Source organism: Sciurus carolinensis, chromosome 18 (assembly GCF_902686445.1).
Source record: "Sciurus carolinensis chromosome 18, mSciCar1.2, whole genome shotgun sequence".
Lineage (NCBI taxonomy): Eukaryota > Metazoa > Chordata > Mammalia > Rodentia > Sciuridae > Sciurus > Sciurus carolinensis.
In genome coordinates, this window is record NC_062230.1 from 1,966,219 (window position 1) to 1,988,294 (window position 22,076).

The following is a 22,076-nucleotide window of genomic DNA, read 5'->3' on the forward strand; positions in this document are numbered from 1 at the left end:
GCCTGGCGAGGAGGGACGACAGGGCGGGGTGCAGGCCTGGCGCCCACAGGGCATCCTACCTGAGTAAGTGCTCCCGGCAGGGTGTCCGGGGACCTGCAGACTCCCTGACGTCAGAGGTGGTGGCGGAGGCAGAGCAGTGGGCGGGGCGAACATATTGGGGTGATGTGCGTGTGCGGGGGGCTGGAGGGTGGGAGTGAAGCTGTGCAGGGGGCTGTGGTTGGGCAGGGAGAGGGGGAACGGGGAGGCGGAGGGGTGGTGGGAGATGTGCGGCGCGGCCGGCTGGGTCTTGGCCGGAGTGCTGCTTCTGCTGCTGCTGTCGGAGCGAGAAGGGCAGAAACACCTCGGGTGAGCGCTGCGCTCTCAGCAGTGCCCTGCTGACAGGGGCCTCAGGAGACCACTGCCCGGGGCTGCCCATGGCTGAGACCAGGACCCCGGCTTCTGCTGCCAGGCCATCACCCTGCTGTCACCTGTGCCACCTCCCCCTCTCAATCCCCACGCTTTCTGCAAAGCAGCCAAGGAACAAAACAGAATATGACAACCTGTTCGCCCACCTGTCTGCTACCCCAGAAACAAAGGACCACAGGAATGGCCCCGGGGGCAGAAGCTGGGCTAGCCCCTGGGGGGAACCTGCCTGCCTAAGGTGTCCACCTGTCCCAGACTGGAAAAAGCAAGTCCCTGACCACAAAGTCACAGGTTTCTAGGGAGAAAAGGAGAGCACAGCACCCGTCTCAGGAGCCCACAGGCCTCCAAGCCAACTTCAGAGGCTCCTGCAGAACCTGGCTCTCCCCTGGGCACGTCTCCCTTTCTCTTAGCTGGCTTCCTCTCTGGCCCACAAAGAGGAAGCAAATCCTAGTGACAAAATGCTCAGACCAGAATTCTGCTTGGGTCCCCATCTCCCGGCCAGAGATAGGCCTCCCTGACCCTCTTCCCTCCCGAGGCTCAGCCCGGCAGCGCCCTCGGAGGCCCCTCGGCCTCCACCCGGGCACACGCCTCCAGCCGTTTCTTCTCTTTTATCTTTTGAGATGGGGTCTTGCTATGTTCCACAGGCTGGTCTCCACTTCTGGGCTCAAGGCATCCTCCAGCCTCAGCAGCTGGGACCTCAGGCGCATGCCAGGGTGCCTGGTCAACCGCTGGGTAGGGCCCTCCTTCCCGCCTCCCTCCTCCAGGAGACCCTGGATGGTTCACCCTTTACAGTGTCAACCCCCCACCGACCTGGGTCTCACCCAGCAGCCCCCTTCCCTGTCCTCTGCCTCACAGAGGAAACAAGGACAGGTCTCAACAGGGCAAACCATCCCCTGAGAAGCCCTTGTCCAGGACTTCCTGACCGTCCAGCAAAGATGGCGGGCAGGCAGACAGCAGGTTGGCTCACCTTAAACTGTTGAGGCTCAGGCTGCTGCTGTAGGCTGACAAGGGCTGGGGCAGGCCCTGGGACGAGGGGTGGGCCTGCACAGTGGGGAGGTGCTGGTGGAGCAGCTGGGTGGGGGACGGTGGCCTGGGCGGCCGCTGCACCTGAGGCTGCGGGGCGGGCTGCAGAGGGGCCTCCGGGGGGCCCTGCAGGGGCTGCGTGCTTGGAGGAGGGGCCGTTGGTGGGGCCTCTGTGCGTGGCACCAAGTCAGGGTCCGGAGAAGGGGCCTGGGGCTGGGGCTCCGCCTGGGGCTGGGGCAGCGGCTGTGGGACCGGAGGGCAGGGGTCCTTGAGCACCACAGGCTCGAAGGCAGGCTCTTTGCAGCAGTCTTGGCTCTTCTCCTGGCTTCTCTCTAGACCCGATATCTTGGGGACAATCGGCCCTGCATCCTGGCTGTCATGTTCAGGCAGCGCACCGACACCTAACTCCGGATCTGTGTGGGGAGAGCAGAGACAAGCCACAGACGGTGACAGAAGCGTGCAGCCCAGGGTCACTCCAGGCTGCACTGCACAGCAGGCCGGCCGCATGCCACCCACCACCCCTCCTGGCCAGGGAGCCTGCCCTCAGCAGCCTGCAAACCTGGGTCCCCTGTCTTCACAAGCCTTTCTGAAGCACGGTTAAGAAATTAGAGCTCACAAGTTGATTTTTCCCTTTAAAAACAAATACAGTTCTTGAACCTACAAGGGAGAGTGTTTTCAACAGCAAATGAAGCGACGTTACTTAACAACACACAGATGTTCTTTCTTGCTTTCCCCTGCCCCTTTCCCTGCGACTGGGGAGGCGTACTTGACATTCTTAGAGCAACAAGTTTTTTGTTTAGCAAGTGCCAAACTTCCAGTCCAGTCAGGCCTCTCAGTACTCCCCAGCAGACACGGACATCTGATCACAAGTGCCAGCGCGAAAGTCAGTCACGTGTACCATGACTACACCTGCCAAGGTCTTTCAGGAACCCCCTGGACCATGTCGGGTCCCCACCCCACTAAGGTCAAGGGCTACGAATGCTGAGACTAAGACTGAATGTAAAATTTAAATCAAATTCTTTCAATTAGAAAATAGATGGTCCCTGTATAAACTTAAAAAATAAGCTTCCCTCCTAAGGTCAAAAGACCTAAGTGTCACAACCACTATGATGATGTCTTGGTTGATTATCCCAGAAGCCAAATTCCATAAAATTCTCAAATAGAATAACGAAAGACCAACAAGAAAATATCAAGGAATAGCCTAATTTTGGAGTAAGTTCTTTTGTATACATCTGGCAGGGGGAGAGTACCTCGACTCCATTTCTGTGCTAAGAAGATTCATTCTTTCATTACCACAGTTCAGAGACAGGAAGAGCAGCTTATCATACTCTGAACCGAGGGCACCTGTGTGAGCCTCCTCTTCCTACTCTCCTATCAACTGTGAAAAGTGGGTGTTCCTGTTGGCACCCTCCTGTGTACAGGCACTTAGCTCTGGAATCTGCATTAGAGCAATCCATGGTGTTCACGTCCTCTTGGTGAGCATGCAATGCAGTACTGTGCACCCAAGCAGAAACCAACCCTGACTTACAAGCAGAGCACATTTGGGGCTGGGGTGGGCTCGGCCAACCTCAAGTCTGGGAGAGCGGCCGAGAACAGCAAGACCCACGCTGCCTCCCTGCGTCAGGGAGGAGGGGAGCAACTGCATTTGTGACCTCTTGTGCGCACGTGTTTCTGCCCAGTACTGTTTTAAGAACCTCTGTAGAAGATTTCTCCTTACAATCAAAGCTAAAACTTTTTGGGTCCCCCAAACTGGACCATCGAGCTCCCTGGTGAGGCCAGGGAGGAGCAGCTGGGGGGCTCCTGGCCGCACAGTAGGACCTCTTGTCTTAGAAGCCAGAGTGGGGGTCCAGCCCTGCCCTTTCAGTGCTTTTTCTGTCCTCTCTCACAAATTCTAATTTTTCCTTCACCAAAATTTCCATAGTGCTATTATGGATCACTGAAAACCGCACCCTGGTTATAAGCAGGGGTACTAGTCTGGTCTGGGAGCAAAAGCTCCAGGAACCCGGAATTCCAGAGCACACACACCAGCAAGATGCTGTGCACACGCCGGGACGCCTCCCATGCCCACGCCCACCGAGGGGCACAGGCAGCTGGGTAGGAGCATGTGGGTGTGCTTTGCACCGCTCTGCTCTCCCTGGACCAGGATGGTAAAGAATCCGTCAACAGTTTCTATTTTGTAAGCTTATATCCAAATTCCTCTAAAAATTAATGTTCAGATACATCTTTTCACACCAACAATGCTTCCTTTCTAAAAGACACCATTTAAATGCCCTGTGCTGGTAAGAAGTCCCCTAGGGACAGCTACTCCCTGTGTCTAGCTTGACCACCGAGCTCCCTGCTTTAAGGAGACTCTGGCATTTGGACAGTGTCGTAAGTCTGCAGGAGCATCTGTCCTGCAGGCGTGGCCTTGCCTCTTGTTGCCCCACGTCTCAATCCCAGCCCGAACACACCTAGAGAGCGAGGTGTGGTAGGTACCAAGAGCGTGGCAGTCGCTGCCATCAAGGACAGCAAGCAGGAAAATGGGAAAGGCCTGAACCTCTCCAGCGAACCCCGCTGATCTATCCCAGACAGCTGCAGGTGAACACTAAGGAACCTAGCAGGGTGGAACTTCAAAAGGAGACCACCTGGAGACCATCCAGCATGGCTCAGGTGAACCGGAGGAAGATCTCACTGAGATGCAGAGTCTGGCCCAGCAGCTTTGGGCCAGCTCCTGCCTTCCTGTGGATCTTGCAGTTGATACTGCTGACTCTTCGACCACGCTTGGAATCCAACCCTGTCTCCGAATGGGGATAAGCCCAGAGAAGTGAGAGAACTCCCTTGTTGGAGGTCGCCTTGCTGTTTGATAGACCAGAAGTCTTGGGTTCGGCCCACCAAGTGCCCGTCTCCAGTCTACACTGCGTTGCCCCTAGGAAGCAAATGTACCCCAACAAAGCAGGTAATGGTAAATCCCAGATGCAGTTAAAGTATTTAAGTAAACCAGTCATCGCAAAGGCTTAGGAAAGCTACAGAGTTATTGCAACACAATACTTTAGCTAAATCTGAAAGCCACCACCAACCCAGCACACTCTGGTACCGTGACGGGTAGGCAAGGCAGCCACGGGGAGGGCTGGAAAGAACGCTGGAGTCCTTGTTTACCCAGGCCTCTGCAGACACGGATCAGGCATCATGCATCTTTGTGGCTAATCGGTAACGTTCTTCCTCTTCCTTTCAATTATTCAATAAATGATCTTACCAGTTAAGCTTTTCCATCTTGACAATTTGTCTTACTGTGCTTCTCCAAAATTGGCAGGAATGCATTTTAAAGTCATTTTATATTGCACTGTGTGCTCTGAATTTGCCAAAGGATGAAATTTGCTGAGGTTGAAAGAAATAAGAATGCACACATTGACTAGTCTTATTTAAATGTGGTATTCATTACATTTGGGGGTTTAAGCACTCTCTTCTTGTGACTGTAAGACTAATACATCATGGCTTATAATAAAAGAGATGCAAATAAAAGTTATACTCCATAGTGTATGGTAAAAGGGCATGTTTACTGCATGTAAAGTATAAATTGATAAACTTGACTCAATAACTTTTTAAAAAATCTAATGGTAGATTAGAAAAAAATGTGTTTGATTTTGATAGAGATTTGATACAAGTGCCCTGGGAATTCAGACCCCGCTTTTCTCCACCCAGTCCTGGGACTGAACCCAGGTCCTTGCACAAGTTAGGCAAGCACTCTCACACTGATCTGGAGCATGTACCAAGTATAGCACACGCTGCCTTTTGTGGAAACAGGAGAATTAATGTGTGCGTGCGCGTGTGTGTGTATGTATGCACGTACCATGTATAGCATACGCTGCCTTTTGTGGAAACTGGAGAACTAGTGCGTGTGGGTGTGTGTGTTTATGTAAGTGCGTTATTATAGCCAGGAACTAGACAATGGGGAGACATTTTGCTCTGTGTATGTGTATAAAAAAAAAGAACATGCAAAAATTTGTAATGAATTTGAAAATAAAATGGATTTTGTAAAAAAAAAATATAAATTAGTAAAACTTGACTAAAATAAATCCCAACCATAAAAATAAACTAAGTACTAAATAATCAACACCTTGGCCTCACTCCCACAAAAGGTACCCGTGTCAAATGCAATGTCGACTAACTTTGAGAAACTACTAACTTTGAGAAACGTATCATTCCTATCATCTAAATGAAAAGTTGACACAAAGTAATTTTTTGCAGGGTTTCGACCTGCACTGAATTTTCCAAGAATGCCACGACCATACTTTGCAACATCTGGGACTTAAGCAGGAGTCGGTCACCTTTTGGGAAAGTGGTGATATCCACGCGAGGTTGCTCGGGGGAGCTGACTGCCACCAACAGGAGGCTCAGTCGTAGCGGCCAGGGTCACATCCTTCTCTACCACAAGCAAGCACTGATGTTGCTACGAATGACTTCCATTTATTTCTCCTTTACATTTCACTAGGGACTCACGTGCATTTTAAATTGGGCGTACAGATGGGTATATCAGCTGCATGTCTTATCCAGCCAATAAAAGGAGCATGTCACCAAATGCCAGTTGCCCTGCACCACACAGCACTGGGTCTGGCAAGGCTGGTTTGAGCACTCTAATCCCGTGGTGTACGACACCCTTTGCCAAGTCCACTAACCAACGGCACAAACACAGTCACCATCTACCAGGGCCGGGACAGGAATTCATTCAGGTGAAGTGCTTCTGCAATCCAGCACACAGTGGCTGCTCAGTGTCCCCAGTCATGGCCAGGAGGTATGAACGCCACCAGGTACCTTGAACATAATGACTGCTGGAAAATACAGCGCGCTGCCACTGGTATGTCTCAACTGAAAGCCAGCTCTGTGAGTGCACACACGCACACGCCAAGTGGAAAACGCAGCAGTGTCAATCATGCTCCATTATCCAGGGGAGACCTCGACACTACCTTACATACCTATAATTTTCTTGACTTCCCAAGTTTCTGAAATGAATATATGCTATTAGATGAAAGAAAAAAAATAAAAATGAGCTCCCTCATGGATAATACACCTCCATTATCAAAACAATGGACTCTTCTAAAGTCTTTTAAAAATTATCTCCTCTGTTAGATGGATTAAAACAAACAAGCAAACCAAAAAACCACACCAAGAGGCCAAATAAATATTTCCCTCTCAGGAACGAAGACAGAATGTGGTACAGGGCTCCCCTCTATTCCTCGACATTTCTCATTGGTGCTAACTAGGTATACTGGGACAGGAAGGAAATTGGAGGAGGAAGAAACAAAAGAGGTCTCTCAAGGTGTAGCCTCTGTGTCTGTGTCCTCTACCTGTCTTCATAGTCAGTTATCAAGTCATAAGAGGGCTAACTCCCTGCCAGCTTGTTACTGTTGCAAACCTGAATAAGCCTCAAAGACTAAGAAAACCATGTGGGCAATAGCTATAAGGCGAAGTATCTACACACCCACCCACTCATCCATCTGTTCACCCACCCACCCACCCACCCTCCCATCTATTTACCCATCCATCTGCTCACCCACTGATCCATCCATTCATCTACCCACCTATCCATGTCTCCATCCATTCATCTACCCACCTATCCATCTCTCCATCCATCCATCTATCCTCTTACCCATCCATTCATCTATGTCTTCAGTCATCCATCTGCTCACCTACCCACCCATCCACCTACCCCTTCAGCTGCTCACCCATCCACCCATCCATCCATCCATCCATCCATCCATCTACCCACACACCCATCCATCCATCCATCCATCCACCCACCCACCCACCCATCCATTCATCTGCTTACCCATCCATCCACTCATTCACCCATCCATCCATCAACCTACCCACCCAGCTGCTCACCTACCCATCCACTCACACACCTATCCATCCATCCATCCATCCATCCATCCATCCATCTGCTCACCCACTCCCATCCATCCATCCATCCATTCATCTGCTCACCCACTCCCATCCATCCATCCATCCATCCATCCATCTGCTCACCCACTCCCATCCATCCATCTGCTCATCCATCCATCTGCTCATCCATCCATCCACCTATCCATCCATGTGCTCACCCACCCACCCATCCATCCATCTGCTCATATATACATACATACATACACCTAAGTACCCATCCATCTGTTCACCTAGCCATTATTCCATTCATCCATCTATAGCTATTTGAATGTCTGCTCCATCTCCAAGAAATGGGCACATTCTATTTTTATGTGACTCCACCTTCTAATTAATATACTTGTTTGTCCAAATGACAGAGCTCCACACTGGGGCTCACCACACTGGACTGAAGATTGCAGCCAAATAAGACAAGTATCCGAGACTTAAACTCAAAGTGGGAGCATTGTTGAAGGACTAAAATGTCCTGCACTGAGGACCCCGGGCACAAGCACATGCATCCAATTTCTGTGACTCAACATTCAGTTATTTCAGGTTACCAGTAATGCTCACTGTTTTTGTCCCTTCACTAGCCTATTCTGTTACCTTGGACATAATCTCTTCTTAAGCAAATGCTGCATATTTCGTACACACTGATTAACCTGAGTTGCACTAATTTAGCAATACGTTAGCTCCCTCCCAAGGTTTAGATTCTTGCTATCTCCAAACTCCGTAATGCACTCATGTTTCACAGGACAGTGTCCACCTTCTGGAACATACATGTCCCTTTATTTTCCTCCTCCTCTCCCTCTTCTTCAAATCATTAAACAGAGACCAGTTTGTTCCATTAGCAGATTCAATTACTCGAACGAATGGAAGGATGACATTTGGTCTTGCAGTTCTGCTTCTCGGCCACTGAAACTGTACAAATAAATTGAGGAAAACCCACTGTTTGTTCAAGGCAAATTAATTTTCAAACACTGCAGGAGTGGAAGATCGGGGGAATGATGGGTGTTTGGCAGGGCTCAAAGAGATTCCATTTTGTGCTTGTCATGTTGTGTAAACATTAATTACCATCTGGGAGGCTAAGCTCCGGCCTCAAGTCTGTATCACAAACCTCTGAGGGCCTCCAAGGTTCCTATTAAAAGCAAAATTCTAAAAGGGGAAAAATAACCAGTGTATCTGCCAAACACCAGCATCCCGCTGGGAGGTCTGGGGAGCCCAGCAGATCAGAGGCCTCTGTCACCTGGGAGGCTCCAGCCGCTCTCTCTGGCCTCCTGGGGCTGACCCAGGGTGGGGGGTGACCCAGCAGGGATTAAAGGAAGGGCAGCTCCTGCAGTCCAAGCGCTTCAGCCGGTCTCAAGGTATTCCTCCTGCACCCCACCCCAGTGGTGCCACCCTGATGTCCATGCCCATGCCCAGGACCATCAATCACAGTGCTGACGGGAGGCTGGAGGCCAGCGAGCAGCCTCAGCGCAGAGGAAGAGCCCTGAAGGGGCAAGCCGGCTGGTTCCCTTGGTGTTCCCTGCAAATAAAACTGCAGCTCCGTCTGCGGCATGGGGGCGGGCGGGCAAAGAAAGGACCCACTCAGAATGCAAGATGGATTCAGGTGGGCCTCGGCTGTGGGGTGGGCCGGGAGCCCCGGCCAGTGTCAAGATCACACCCAATCCTCCGCTTTTCACGCCCCACGAGAAGAGTGATCAGTGTTGAGTCACCTCCTCCACCCAGCACCGTGCCAGGCCCGGAGGGCACAGAGACCCAGCAGAGAGCTCCAGTCCTAGAGTTCCGGGGGAGCAGCGCGTGGAGAGCCGTGGGCATTCCAGGGTCTCTCACTGGCGTGGCTGGGGTAGAAGTCCAGGCAACCCCAGGGGAAGCTGCCGTCCTGTGTTCACAGATTCCGAGCGGCGCTGGGCACTCCTGTCTTTGCACGTCCCAGGAGCAGCCCCGACTGGCTCAGCGGATTCCTGTGACGTGTGGGAGACCGCACGTGAGAAGCCAGGTGGGAGGATGGGCCTGGAGCTGCCGAGAGCACAGGGGAAGCAGGAATACCTGTGTGGGGGACGCCAGCTTCCGCCTTCGGCCACAGAATGGCACCGCTCCCATCGGAGGCCTGGGATTGACTGGCTGCCTCTCTGGGCCAGGTCGTGCCCCCAGCCCCAGCCCTCTCGGCCTCAGCTGCCCCAACTCTCCAGCCAGTCGGGGCTGTGGATTCAGGGTCCCTGTGACCGCATGCACTGGCACCGTACACAGGCAGGCTAGGCACCTGGAAAACCAGCGTGGGCGCCACAGCCACTGAGGTGCTTCTCTGCTCAGCTGCAGGGTCCCAGCAAGCAAAGGCGCCAGAGGGACTTCTGCCAATCAGAGCACGGTGCAGCACCTCAGCCAGGAGCAGAGCCAGTGCTCCTCATCACGATGAAGACACCTTCCTCACCACAGGACAACCGTGAGGAGAGCCTCTGCTTAGCCTGGAAACTTCCCAAGAGGCGGGGCTGAAAAGGAATTACGATTCTAGGTGTTTGGGTTTAGAGAGAGGCAGCCGCCCTGCACCTGGCTGTCCATCTTTCCCATTGGGGTCAAGGGAGCACCTGGCAGCTCACGAACGGGTGTCCTGAGCTTGGACGCCTCCCTACTATCTGCTGTCCCCTGCCACTTCTTCTGCGTCAGGCTGGATGTCTGGTGTCCACAGCCCAAAGGCTCAATGATGCCCACATCATCTTATCTGCTAATGCAGGGAGCATCTTCTCCCCAGTTTGTCACATGACTCTGTTGCTGTTTTGGTATCACAGGGCTAAGGAGTGCAGCTCCGGGCACACCTAGCAGAGGACGGCTCCAGGGTCGCCCTTGTCTCACATTCTGAGGCTCACCAACTGATCTCAAGGACAAGCCTGAAGCTCCACATGCTGTCCGTCACCCGCCCTCCTGCACTGCCAGGCCTGGTCCCTCTCATCTGGCTTTGGACACACTCCAGACAATCACGGACACTCATTTACAGACAAGGCTGGTGGGGCCCAGAAAGGCAAGGATCTCTGGCTTCCGAGTGGTCCTGGGCCTTGCTCTCTGGCCTGCTGTCATTCTGCCCACTTGGCAGGTAGGGCTAGGGTGGGCCGGGGTTTCCAGTGGGCAGCTCTGGGCACTGCTGGCTCACGACCTCACTGCTTCAGAGCCTGCAATGTGGACATTTCATCCCTCTGAAGTAAAACCACCTGCATTATGTAGTATCCGTACCCACTTCTTTCCCCTCAAGATCACCGCCCATCAGTCTAGGTATCAAGAGGGAGGTCTCAGTGGTGCCAGGAGGAAGGAGTGAGGTGGAACCTTGTGCTGCCTCGTGGGCCCTTCTGCTCTGGATGGAGGGAGGGGCTCCGGGCACCCAGCACAGTGGACCACTTGGGCCCGGGCTCTCTGTGCCCAGGGCTCACCTTGGGGCAGAGGGCACATCTCCACAAGCAGTGTGAGATGCGCTGCTCGAGTGTCCCACAGGATCGCACAGCTGCCACCTGGAGTCAGGCACAGGAGGCGGAGGCTCCTTCAGAGCCTCATTAGTCCCCTGAAAGCACCCATGTTTCCCGGTGTAGCTTCCCGGTGGGCCCTGTCAGCCCGCAGACAAACTTGCCTGAGCTCTCGAGGACAGACAGTATGACCCCGCCCCAGTCTGCTGGCCCACGGGGCCTGGGGCTGTCAACCCCTGCGAGCTGTCTGACTGGCTTGTGTGCGAGCACCACAGCGGCCTCCAGACTGGACCCCGAGGAGTCGCTGCTCCTCTTTGACTTCGTGGAGTCTTTGATTCTTTCATAGAAGGAAGAGCAGGAAGAAAAGGACTCTGACAGTTCCACTAAGTTCTGACTTTTCAGGTCCCCGACTGTCGGCCAGTATGAGTCCCCCGTACTCTGCAGATCAGCTGCAGCATCATCCAGCTTGGGACGAAGCACTGCTGGGGTGCGGGAGCCTGGCAAGGGCCTCTGTGGGATGCCACCCACGAGGCTGGCTGCCTTCGGTTCACCCCGAGGTCCCCCAGGGAACGATCCCCTTTGCTGCTTCCCGGGCAGGGTTCTCTCAGAGTGTCTGAGCTGCGTGAAGGGGCTGGTGTCCCTCGGGCACAGCGGCTGCCTGGCACTGAGCACGTTCCTGGAAAGCACAACAGTGAGCCCAATTCCTGGTGCTACTTCCCACCAGAGCTCCATGCAGATGGACAGGTGGCTCACAGTGGAGAGCAGGGAGCTAGAGTCTTGACCTAGGTGCAGCCGTGAGCCCGTTAGGGACCTGGCAGTTGTCACAGAGAAGAGGAAGATTTCCTGTGAATGGCATCACAGACAGAACCAGGACCAAAGGTTGTACACTGCAGAACATTCTGGCCTGAAATGACTGGGCTGCCTGTCAGGGCCCCAAGCTGCACTTCGGTGGAAGTGAACGGGAGCGCTGAAGCCTCCTGAATCTGACCCCAAGAGTGGATCCTGATCCACTGGTCCATCTCAGGGTTCTGGATTCACAGAATGGGGGTGGGGCGGGGCTGCACGGATGGCTTCTGAGATGGTGGCAGCACACACCCTGGGAGGCCTTCTTTACGCTCCTGTCCCTTCTGGACTCAGACTTGAACAGGACCTCACCTGTGGGCTCACGGACCCCACATCTCCCTGACTGGCAGAAAGGTGATAAATGCTATGTCTTAAACAGCTAGGAACTAAGAATCCCTATGCCGACCGACTGGAAATATGAAAAACTGCAGGGGAACAGAGACAAGAACCTGCCTCTTTCCGGCCACGGTGTTCACAAAGCTAAGAGATTTTTAAAGGCAATGGTGGGCAGCACCGTGCCAGCCATGAAGGGGAAGCGCCAACCCGACACTAACCTTCCACAGGCAGTCCTGTAGCCTTCACAGGAAAGGGATCTCCTGCCATCGGTTCATTTGCCATTTTTAATCTCTTTTTCTCATTTATCACAAAAAAGGGAAAATATTCAAATTCGACCTCCAAATACTCCATGTCTCTACGGTGCAAGGAGCAGCAGCCGCGACACCTGAAGGGCAGTCAGTGTCTAGAGGTAAGCGGGTGATTCTGCCCACCCACGGATGGAGCTGGAGTGAGCCAGAAGACCCGTGGAGTTGCTCTCTGCCAGTGGCCACCTGGAAGGGAAAGGCTGTCTCGTCCACTCCAACGTGCCTGAAGACACCTGAACTTGATCTTCAGAGATGCTTCCAAAAACTGTGGGTCTCGTCTTCACTACCTGAGGATCCTGTCACCTGGCCTGGCTGTCCTTGTTACCTCCAGCCCAACAGGACTGACATCAAGCCCACCCTCCCCCAGACCAACTGAGCCTGGACTGTCCCCATCAGAGAAGCTCAGAACCACAGCCGGGATCCACTTCATCACCCTGCACTGGTTCCTGTGTAAATCACTGCTTATGTGAAGCCATTAAAAACAAACAAAAACAATGGCTACAGAATCTACTGTCCCCCGGGCAGCCCAAGTGAGCTTTTAAACTGTAAATCAGATGAGCTGCCAGCCTGGTTTAGGAGTCCCCAGAGGCCATCTCTTCATACCTGGAATCACTGCTCCCCAACCCGCGTTCCGAACCCCACCTTCCAGGTCCTGTCCAGCCACTGCGGCCTGCTGACCAGCCCCTCCGATGAACTGGATGTTGGCAGTAGCTGGCAGGCCCTCACCAAACAGTGTTACCAAATGGTAAGCTACTGCGTCGCCGGCAATAGATCACTGTATGGTAAAATAGCAGGCAAACACTTCTGTACTTGAAGAACAAGAAAACTCACTATTTGCATTTTAATATATAACTCTTTTTTAAGGAAGGATCTCTTTAAATCTTTGTATTTATTTCAATTTTGAACACAGTGCTTTCTGTAGAGTGAGCGCTTGATAGTTGATTTCTTCAACTGTATAATAATCAATTTACAAAAATTTAAGCAAGTTTCTTTATAACTGCAAAAGGGAAAAAAATCATCATAATGAGAAAAATACTCAATAAACAATTACACATTAAGTCAGAAAAATCATGTCTCTTTGGAGTCATTTCCATAATTGGACATTATACTGCAATAAAATAATAGTATATAATACAAGCAAATGCAAAATAATTGGATGCCATTATGAAGTTTAAGAATCCATTTTCCATATATAATAAAACTAATGCTCTACTTTGAATCATAAAGGATTCTAATAGCGAGGTTATTTTTGTATTACCAAAAAAAAAAGTAGGGCGATGGAAGGCAGACTGAGGAGGGAGAGCTGCCTCTGGAATCGGGGTGGGCAGCATCTCTTCAGGTGCAGGCTCGGGTCTGCCAGCGGAGCTAAGTTCACAGACTCATGAGCACAAGCACAGTTTAATGTGCTAGGAAAAAAAAACTGTTGCTAACCTGGGCAACTGTCATGCACAGGTGTCCAAAGTGGTTTGTTTCTAACCTTCTGGCGCGTTCTGGGTTTAAATCCAGAAATGTGATACAAAGGCAAAGGCCATCCGCAGGTAACTTCATACATTCATTATGAGAAATCAAATGTTTTCTTTTAAATTAGCCATTGAGAACTGCTAAAATCTAAACAGAAAAACGAAATCTTAACAGAACACCAGGGAGCAGCATTTCCGGAAGGAACACCGGCCAACACCAAAGCCCCAGCACCAGGCATGGAGGAGGGAAGGCGGGGCTTTGTCCCAGGTGGTGAGACTCTCCAAGTACAAGTGCAACACACAGGCAGAGCGCGGATCAGAAGCTGGCTCTCTGAAACCAGGGTTCCTGAGAAGGCGGGGAGTCCGCGTGAAGGGTCATAGGACTGCTGACTGCAAGTCTGACTGCATCCAGCTGGTGGTGACTGCGGGGGGCCATCCTGCTGCACACCAGGCCCTTGAGCAGGAGACCCAGTTTGGGCACGCTCCTCCCGGGGAGAAAAGCCCCCCTCTGGGGACTCCTGCCAAGTGATGCTCCTGCAGGCCAGGCACCATGGGTCCCAGGGTTGGCATGACCTCGCGGCCACGAGGGCTCAAGCAAGGGCCGCCCGCTGCCCCCACGCTCACAAACTGCACTGGCTGATTTCACGTCCACCTGTCTCTCCTTCAACCGTCTCCAGGGAGGGCACCAAAGCAGGCTTTGATCTGGAAGCAGAACTGAAGGGCATTCTGAAGTCCTGGCCCAGAAAAGACAGGCTGCAACAGGGCACTGAGTGAGTATCCCCAACTAGGGACGTGCCGGGCCACAACCTTGGTGATGTCAGAGGTCCACCTGGCAGGAAAGGACGCCAAGTAGCCTGAGGTCTGGGAAGGCCCACTTCTAATGAGTGACACTGCCGCTCATCTCTAGAGTCCCACTCAGATCTAGACACCTTCCCCGACAACCACACCTAGACCAAAGAGTGCCGCTGACACCTGGTGTGTTCAGTGTCCCCAGGAAAAATAAAACCTGCCTCCCACGGACAGGTTTGGGACTCTAACAGTCCAAAAGGGTTAGGAAGATGCAAATCCAAGGGTTAAGGGCAGGGGGCGGGAGGAGTCAGGCTGAAGGAGCTGCCTGCTCGGCACCTCCTTAGTGAAAGCTCTCGGGTGCTCCTGAGAGGCTGAGCGGGAATGGTGTTCTCGCCTCCGAACCAGGGGACCTGGGCTGGAGCACGTGCTGCTGGGCTGGACTGAGCCCTGCGTGCCCCTGCAACGCCCCCTGCCTGTGATAAACACAGCAACTCTTCCTGTCACTCAAAAAAGGACACTCTTGCAGACACCAGGTGCTCAAATACACAAGTTCATTTCCTCTCAAAAAAGCACGGAGATGCCTGTTTGTCCCAACTTCCACCCCCCCCCCCGCCTTCTGAAGTGCCACCCAAACTCTTTGCCTGAATTCTGTCCACTGGACATGGCAAAGTGGCCAAGGCCCACAGGCCAGAAAGGCCCAGGCCAAACCCGCAGAGGTCACATCAGATACACGCTATCCCGTCAGTCAGTGCTGGGCTGGGGACACCGCCTGGGAAAGCCAGCTCACCCGCCCACAGCAAGGAGATGCCACCCAGGGCGGGACCAGGGTGCTGCCCCGCAGAGCCCAGCGCAGCTCGGAGCACAGGGACACCTCACGCCACTGGCCCTGACAGGGACACGGGTTACAGAGCCCAGTCTAAGGAAGAGCCTGGGTTCTGCCAGCAGTGAACGCAGCACCGAGGCGGGTACCGGGACGGTGGCTGGGTGAGGAACGGGGGACAGCGCGGGTGGATTCCTCCTAGGCACGCCCACGCCCCCTGGGACAGTTCTGAGGCCACCTGGTCGTGGCACATTTAATCCTGGTTCTGGCTCTGTCACCTGTCCACTTGACGAAGCCACCCTGCTGCCTCCCAGGGGTCTCTTCATGGGGACCAGACTTTAAGAAGGCCAGGCCTCCTGATTTCTGGGTTCCCTCCAAGTCCCAGGGCCTGAGACTCCACTGGCACCTCAGTCTGTTCTCTTCTCAGGCTGTCGAGCCACACGCATGTCCACCACGAGGTGAGCTTCACCTCAGAGCAGACGCTGATGGTAACCAGCTCTCCTCTCCACGCTGACCCCGGAGCAGACCACCTCCTGGACCCTGCCACTCAACTCTGCCGGTCACATCTGTGAGAAACCGCTCATTGTAACAAGAGACCCGTATGGAATATTCTCCTGGCTGGTCAGGACTCTGAGAAATGACCACGTGCGCCACTTCTGACACCGTCACATGTCTTCTGGTCTTCGCAGGGCCAGGAGGGCCACAGAACAGAGCTGCTTCACTGACCAGGTGACAACAGAAGCAGGGCTGCACACCTGCCTGGAACGTGCCCTCTACAGGTGACGTGGGGTCCCAGGCGCACGCCTGCTCTCCGGCTCTCCCAGGACCCCCGCTGCCATGCCCCCAGGACGGCTGCCGGCCGCTCTCCTCTGCCCAGCACCTGTGCGACCAACCTCAGCTTCTCCAGGCCAATCCACGATCACCGCGGCCTTTCTGCCAGGTGCTGACCTGCACTTCCGTGTCACATCAGGGCGTCCTGAGCCCGTGGGGAGCACCAGCCCCTGGGCGTGGGAAGCAGCAACGTCTAGCGCACAGGCGACACACTGACCCTGCAGCGGGGCGGACCCGCGGGCAGAACCTCATCTTGGGGATGGGCCCGGCCCTGGTGGGCAGCGCTGAGAAGGTGCCCAGCACTGTCCTCCTACACCTGCTAAGCAGCGTCGCTGGGGACACGGAGCCCCCTGAGCAGGCGCTTTTGGCTCCGCTGCTCTGGGCTCCTTGCCCCCGCGGCTCAACAGAGCGGAAGCCGGCTCGCTCTGCAGTGAGCCTGGTCCAGGTGGCACGAATGCAAGCTTTGGGTGTCCTCATAATCACGTGGCCGCCGACGCGGGGCGGCGCACACGGACTGCCAACTCAGCAGAGGAAGAGACATCCATGGCCTGGCTGCAGGACGGCACCGCAAGGCCAAGGGCAGGGAACCCTGCTGCCCCTTGGGAGAAGAGGACTTGTAGGACACAATCCCCAGGGGACCACAGACGACCGGGGAGGAGACGTCGGTCCAACAAAGACGACTTTTCTAACGGCCCAGAGACGAGAGCTCGCGGAAGGCGGCCGGCTGCCCAGGCACAGGCCCGGTGCCCGCCTGCCTGGGAGCTCCAGACAGCCGCCCCGACCACCGAGTGCCGCCACTGCCGATCCTCCCCCAGCAACGCCCTGCTCCCAGGTCTGAGGATGGGCTCTGGGCCAGGGAAGTGGCTCAGTGGGGTGCTTGCCCAGCATGAGGGGCCGTGGGTCCCACCCCCAAACACACAAAAACACAACAAGAACAAAACTCTGTGACTGCAGGAGAGTCAGAGGCACTGCCTGTCAGGCACCTGACCCTCCCCTTTTCTAGACAAAGAATCAGTGACAGAGGAGAAACAAGGAGCCCGAGAGGCAGAAGCACTCCTGGGCCGTCCGCCCATCACCGCATACCTGTGAGATGCCCTCACCAACCCAAGACTGCCGCTGCCCGCTCTGGGCACCCCACAGTTCTAGACACCCAGCTGCCGCTCTGCAGAGGAGACCGCTGGCCTCTGAGGACTGAAGCTATTCTGAAAGGGAAATCCGCCTTGGCAGCCCACTGGGCAGAGCAGCTGGCTCTGTTCTGGGCTACAGTTTCTGGTGTGAGAACCAAGCCTCCCCCATTAGAGGTCTGCGAGGCCATGGGTGGAGGACACCACCCAGGAAACACACCTTGGGCTGCAGCATCAGTGCTCACTAGGGCTCGGAGCAGGGTCCCCAAAGCCCACGTGCCAAAGACTTGGTCCTCAGCTTGGAACTCCTGGAAGGGGGGGAAGCTTTAAGGGGGTAGTGGGAGTTTTAGGCTGTCTGAGCATACCCTGGGGGTCTGCAGGATCCTGGTCTCTTCTCTTCACTTCCCAGCCCCCAGCTCCCACCATGAAGTGCTGCCTGCCACAGGACCAAGAGCAACAGGGCCAACTGACCAGGGACTGAAAACACATACTGTGAGTCAAAATAACCTTTCCTCTTCTTAAGTTGATTCTCTCAGGTGTTTTGTTACAAAAACGGAATGATGATTAAAACAGTCTTGCTGTGGGATTCTTCTAGAACCCAACACCCAACCCAACAATAAAATACAACCTTCTCAGTAGATGTTACTTCCACAAGGGGTGAGTGTGGGGACAGGGGGGAGTTGAATATACTTCATATTCAATGTGCCTTAAAAATGTGTAAAAGACATTTTAAACTAGATTAGCTTCCTTCTACCTGAACCAAGTCTTTCTGTTGTGTCTAAGACTTAAGCCCTGACTAGAAAACCACACAATTAAATTTCAGTGTCCTTTTCCTATACTGAGAAATGAAATCCAACAGTGTTTAAAGCCCACCCGTCACCTCTCCCTGCTGATGGCACTCTGCTCCAGGGCTGAGCAGCCCCCAGCATACTGCTCCCCACCGCTCATCCCGGGTGCCGCATGCCCCAGACAGCAAGTTCAGGAAGCAGCTGCTATCAGCCACCAGCTCGTAAGGCCAACAAACAACTCGCCACGGTACGTCCCGCCATGTCCAAGCGGTCAGAACCAGCCTGCTCTGAGCAGAAGCCTCGCTGGCTCACCCTGCGCTCGGCAGCACCTCTGCCCTGCCGTCCGCTCAACAGCACCTGCTCCTCTGGCCAGTCGGGGCAAAGGCCCTGAGTCACAGGTCCGCACCCAGGCAATGGCAGTGGCAAGGTGCACGTGTGGAGACACGCCACTTCCGGCTGGTGTGCAGGTCAGGCCAGCGCCGTGGCTCCCGCGGGACGTGGCCTGAGGCCTCCTGTCCCAGTGTGAGGCTCGTGTGTGGACAGCAAGCACGTCTCCCGGCCTCAGTTCCTGGCCCTGCGGACTTCAACTGACCAGAAGCTGCTTTCAGTGGCGACCTAAACCTCTGACAGTGGGCTGTCAATTACCAGGGTCAAAATTTAAAACCTAATTAATTTGTACATTAAAATGTTTCTCTTTATTGCTAATTGGCTGAACATCATAATCTGTCTGATCTATAATATTTTACTGCTATTCACAACCTCAGTAAAACGGGTGATGACTTTCCCATCCTCAAGGTTACCAGGAAGCCCCAGGGATCTTCAGATCAGGACTTCTCTTCCCCTCCCGGCTCTGATCAATATCCCGTGGATCCCTGGGTAATAAAACAGGCATCGGGCAGAGCGGGAAAGAAAAATGCACGTCAGTCCACTCTGGCAAGTGGTCACTTCGGGTCATGACTTTGGGGAAAGAGGAAACATACTTGGGAATGATTGGTTCGAAGGGGTCTGTGAGTTACCTCTACCTGTGACATGAATTCCTTCCTCCAGAAATCGCACACAAATGAGAACTGAGTGCAGCAGCTGCGATGGTCTCCCCCAGCTGCGCTACAAACAACAGAGCCAACGGCCCCAAAAGTAAGTCCCTCACGACGAGAAGCAGCCTGCGTGGGGTTCTGGCTCCATCTCGGCTGGAGAGGTCTCACTATGCGCGGCCATGCTGGCGAGGCCTGGCCTTCCAGGCCCTCAGCGCATCCAGGGGGTCAGCCAGGGCAGCAGGGCTGGTGGCCGCTGGAATGAGGGTGGGAGCCAGTCACTGGGGCACCGGGACCTATTCACGTCTGTGCACCATCATCTGGGCCACGCCTGGATCCTTGTCCAGTTGGAGAGGCACTCTGGAAACCTCCCAAGTCTGTGGCAGGGGAAGGGCTCCGACGCGCGGACCGGGACGCGGCACGCAGGCCGCTCCTTACCACGGCGGCTCGGGGCTTCCCACCCAGGTGCTCCCAGCCCGAGGAGCCTTTCAACCAATGACCCACCCATCAGGAAAATTCCCCTCGAAACAAGTTAGGATGGATTGACATTCGACTAGTTTAGACACAAAAGCCCGACCTGACATTGCTAAAAGCAGGAAGGGCTATAAATGAAAAGCTGCACATTGTACAGAGTTGTCTTCAAACAAATACCCACCCACGCCCCAAGTCCCGGAGAAACGAAGCCAGAGCATCGCCACCTGACCCCGGGACACTGGGCGGCGTGTGTGCCAGTCGCTGCCCGTCAGTCTGCTTCTGTGTCCAGCTGGTGCAGGAGTGTGTCCCAGGCTCACGCTTAGCCTTCAGTGGCTGTTTCTGGGGTCCACAAGTGCTAGCCGCTGCCACCTTTGGTGACACGTATTTGCGCTGGTGGGAGACGAAGATCAAAGCAGCTACTGAACAGCAGCTCCCTTCGAGTCCCTTGCCCTGGGAAGGTTCCTCTGTCAGATTATGTTTTTATGCAAAGCTAGGACTTGATCCTGGCCAGTCTGTGTGTGATCGTGTGGTCTTTCGCCGGCATCACCCTATTCTGGTTAGGACAGACAGACACAGACACACAGAACAGATGTGGCCACACTTCCTCCTGTGCCTGTTTTCAGGTCCAGCCTCCACGGGCCCCTCCCCAGATGGATTTGATGGTAACCAACCTACACTCCTAATTAGCTTGGCTAAGCTTCGGTATCCAGTCCCCAATTTTAGAACCTGCTGTTTCTGGAGTCTTGCGTCTGGTGTCTCGGGTTCGAGGTTCTCCCCGCTGAGGCCACAAGTCCCCACACACGGAGAACACAACAGCCTGCTCCCTGGCCTGTCTGCCCTTCCAGCGGACATTCTGGCAGCAGACTCTGCCCAGCTGGTGCTCTGTTCTTCAAACACAGAACACAGAAGGAAAAGCAGCACAGCAAAGCCAAGAAGAGGGTCAGGCCCAGGGAAAACAACTCAGGCTGCAGAAGCGCCGGACCAGGGACAAGGCAGGGTGCTGCCTGGGCACTAACATGGCCCACAAGTCCCCTCCTGGGGCCTGAAGTCAAGGGCTAAGGCTCTCTCCAAGCACCCACTGAGACCCAGGCACCCCTGCCAGGGGTCAGCGTCCCCTGCACTCAGCCTTGGCCCAAGCTCCGCTTGGGCAAGCCTGCGACGACCACTCTTCCTTCCCGACCAGAAGCACAGGGAAGAAGCCCCAAACAGACCAGTGGACGTGCCATGTCCTCTGGCGACACCCGCTCCCACGTCAGCTTCGTTGTTTGCGTCTTGATTTCAGAAAGACCAGGTGAAGCAGGGCGTGCAGAGCCAGCTCTGTCCCCCAGCACCCTGATTCTGGGGCAGCCGCTTGCAGCTTTCCTGGGTGGGGTTTCGTAGCTGGAGAGGGGCCACTGACCCCATCTGTTCCCCCAGAGATGCGGGCCAAGCACACAGAGTGGACAGAACCCATGTCCACCATCAGGTAGTAAAGGTTTCCTAAAACGGGGACACTGTCCTACTAATGAGAAGCTGGATTTTTTTTTTCCTCCTCCAGATTTATATTTATCTTGACCTTGGGTTGAAAGCTTATAATTATCTCCCCTACTACCAAAGAATACCCAAACTTCTTCTTTAACCTTCAACAGTGCTATGCTGAATTTAAATTTAATTACTAAGCACAGAGGCAGCTCTCAAAACAGCCTCTTTAATAAATCATTGCCTCCATTTTTTAAAGAGGCAGAAATGAAGATATACAGTTGAAGAATTTTGGACAGGCAATAAAATGCCTTGGGTAGATACTATAGAATAAACCCCAAGATACCCTGGAGACTTTGACGGTTATCACACGGTCTTATTTTCTATTCCCGAAAACCCTGCCTACTCTATGGAAATAGTCCCTCCTTACCTGAGGTTCCCCTGCCTCAGTTACCTGAGGTCAGCCACAGGCAGTGCAGTACAGAGGGACCTGGGAGGGAGGGAGGAAGAGAGGAGGGGAGGGGGGAGGGGGAGGGGAGGCAGGCAGGGAGGCAGGCAGGACTTTCTTCACAGTGCACTGCATTACAATATATCATTATAACTGTGCAATTTTGTTATTGTTGTTAATCTCTACTGTGCTCATTTATACTTTGAACCTTATCAAAGATAAAAACACACTATCTAGGGGACTTGGCACCTGCCTCTGTGAATGTGGGAGGCAGGCTGTACTATTTCCCACCGAGCAGAAGAGGTGCCAGGAATCTATACTACCACTCCCCCAAGATCACCCGAGTCCCCCACAAACACGCCAAAGTACACAGGATTTCATTCAGGGTTCATTTTTAACATCCATTGGAGAGGATCTTATCATCATCTTATCTTATCTCCACACTGACCAGGGACCTGAAGGAATAACCCCAAGCCTGGCATATGACCGGCTTCCAGGTGACATGAGCTCAGGAACCGCGGCCTTCGGTGTCAGCTCAGCCTCAGGTTCCCCAGGTTCAAGGGGATTCTGAGAAGTCAAGGATTTCTAAACTCAGGATCG

At 53.9% G+C, this 22,076-nt stretch overlaps 1 protein-coding gene across 12 annotated transcripts in view; it reads right to left on the minus strand.

The window, feature by feature from the left end:
- The window catches only part of Auts2 (activator of transcription and developmental regulator AUTS2), a 1,084,317-nt gene that overhangs the window by 23,012 nt on the left and 1,039,229 nt on the right, over positions 1 to 22,076 (minus strand). For 10 of the 12 annotated variants that reach the window (XM_047534433.1, XM_047534440.1, XM_047534434.1 and 7 more), the window contains 2 exons: positions 1,370 to 1,838; positions 60 to 313 (listed from right to left, as the gene is read on the minus strand). In XM_047534433.1, the coding sequence (XP_047390389.1) occupies positions 60 to 313; positions 1,370 to 1,838 (723 nt within the window). The remainder of the gene's footprint in view (positions 1 to 59; positions 314 to 1,369; positions 1,839 to 22,076) is intronic. The other 2 variants (XM_047534435.1, XM_047534429.1) reach the window with 1 other exon arrangement.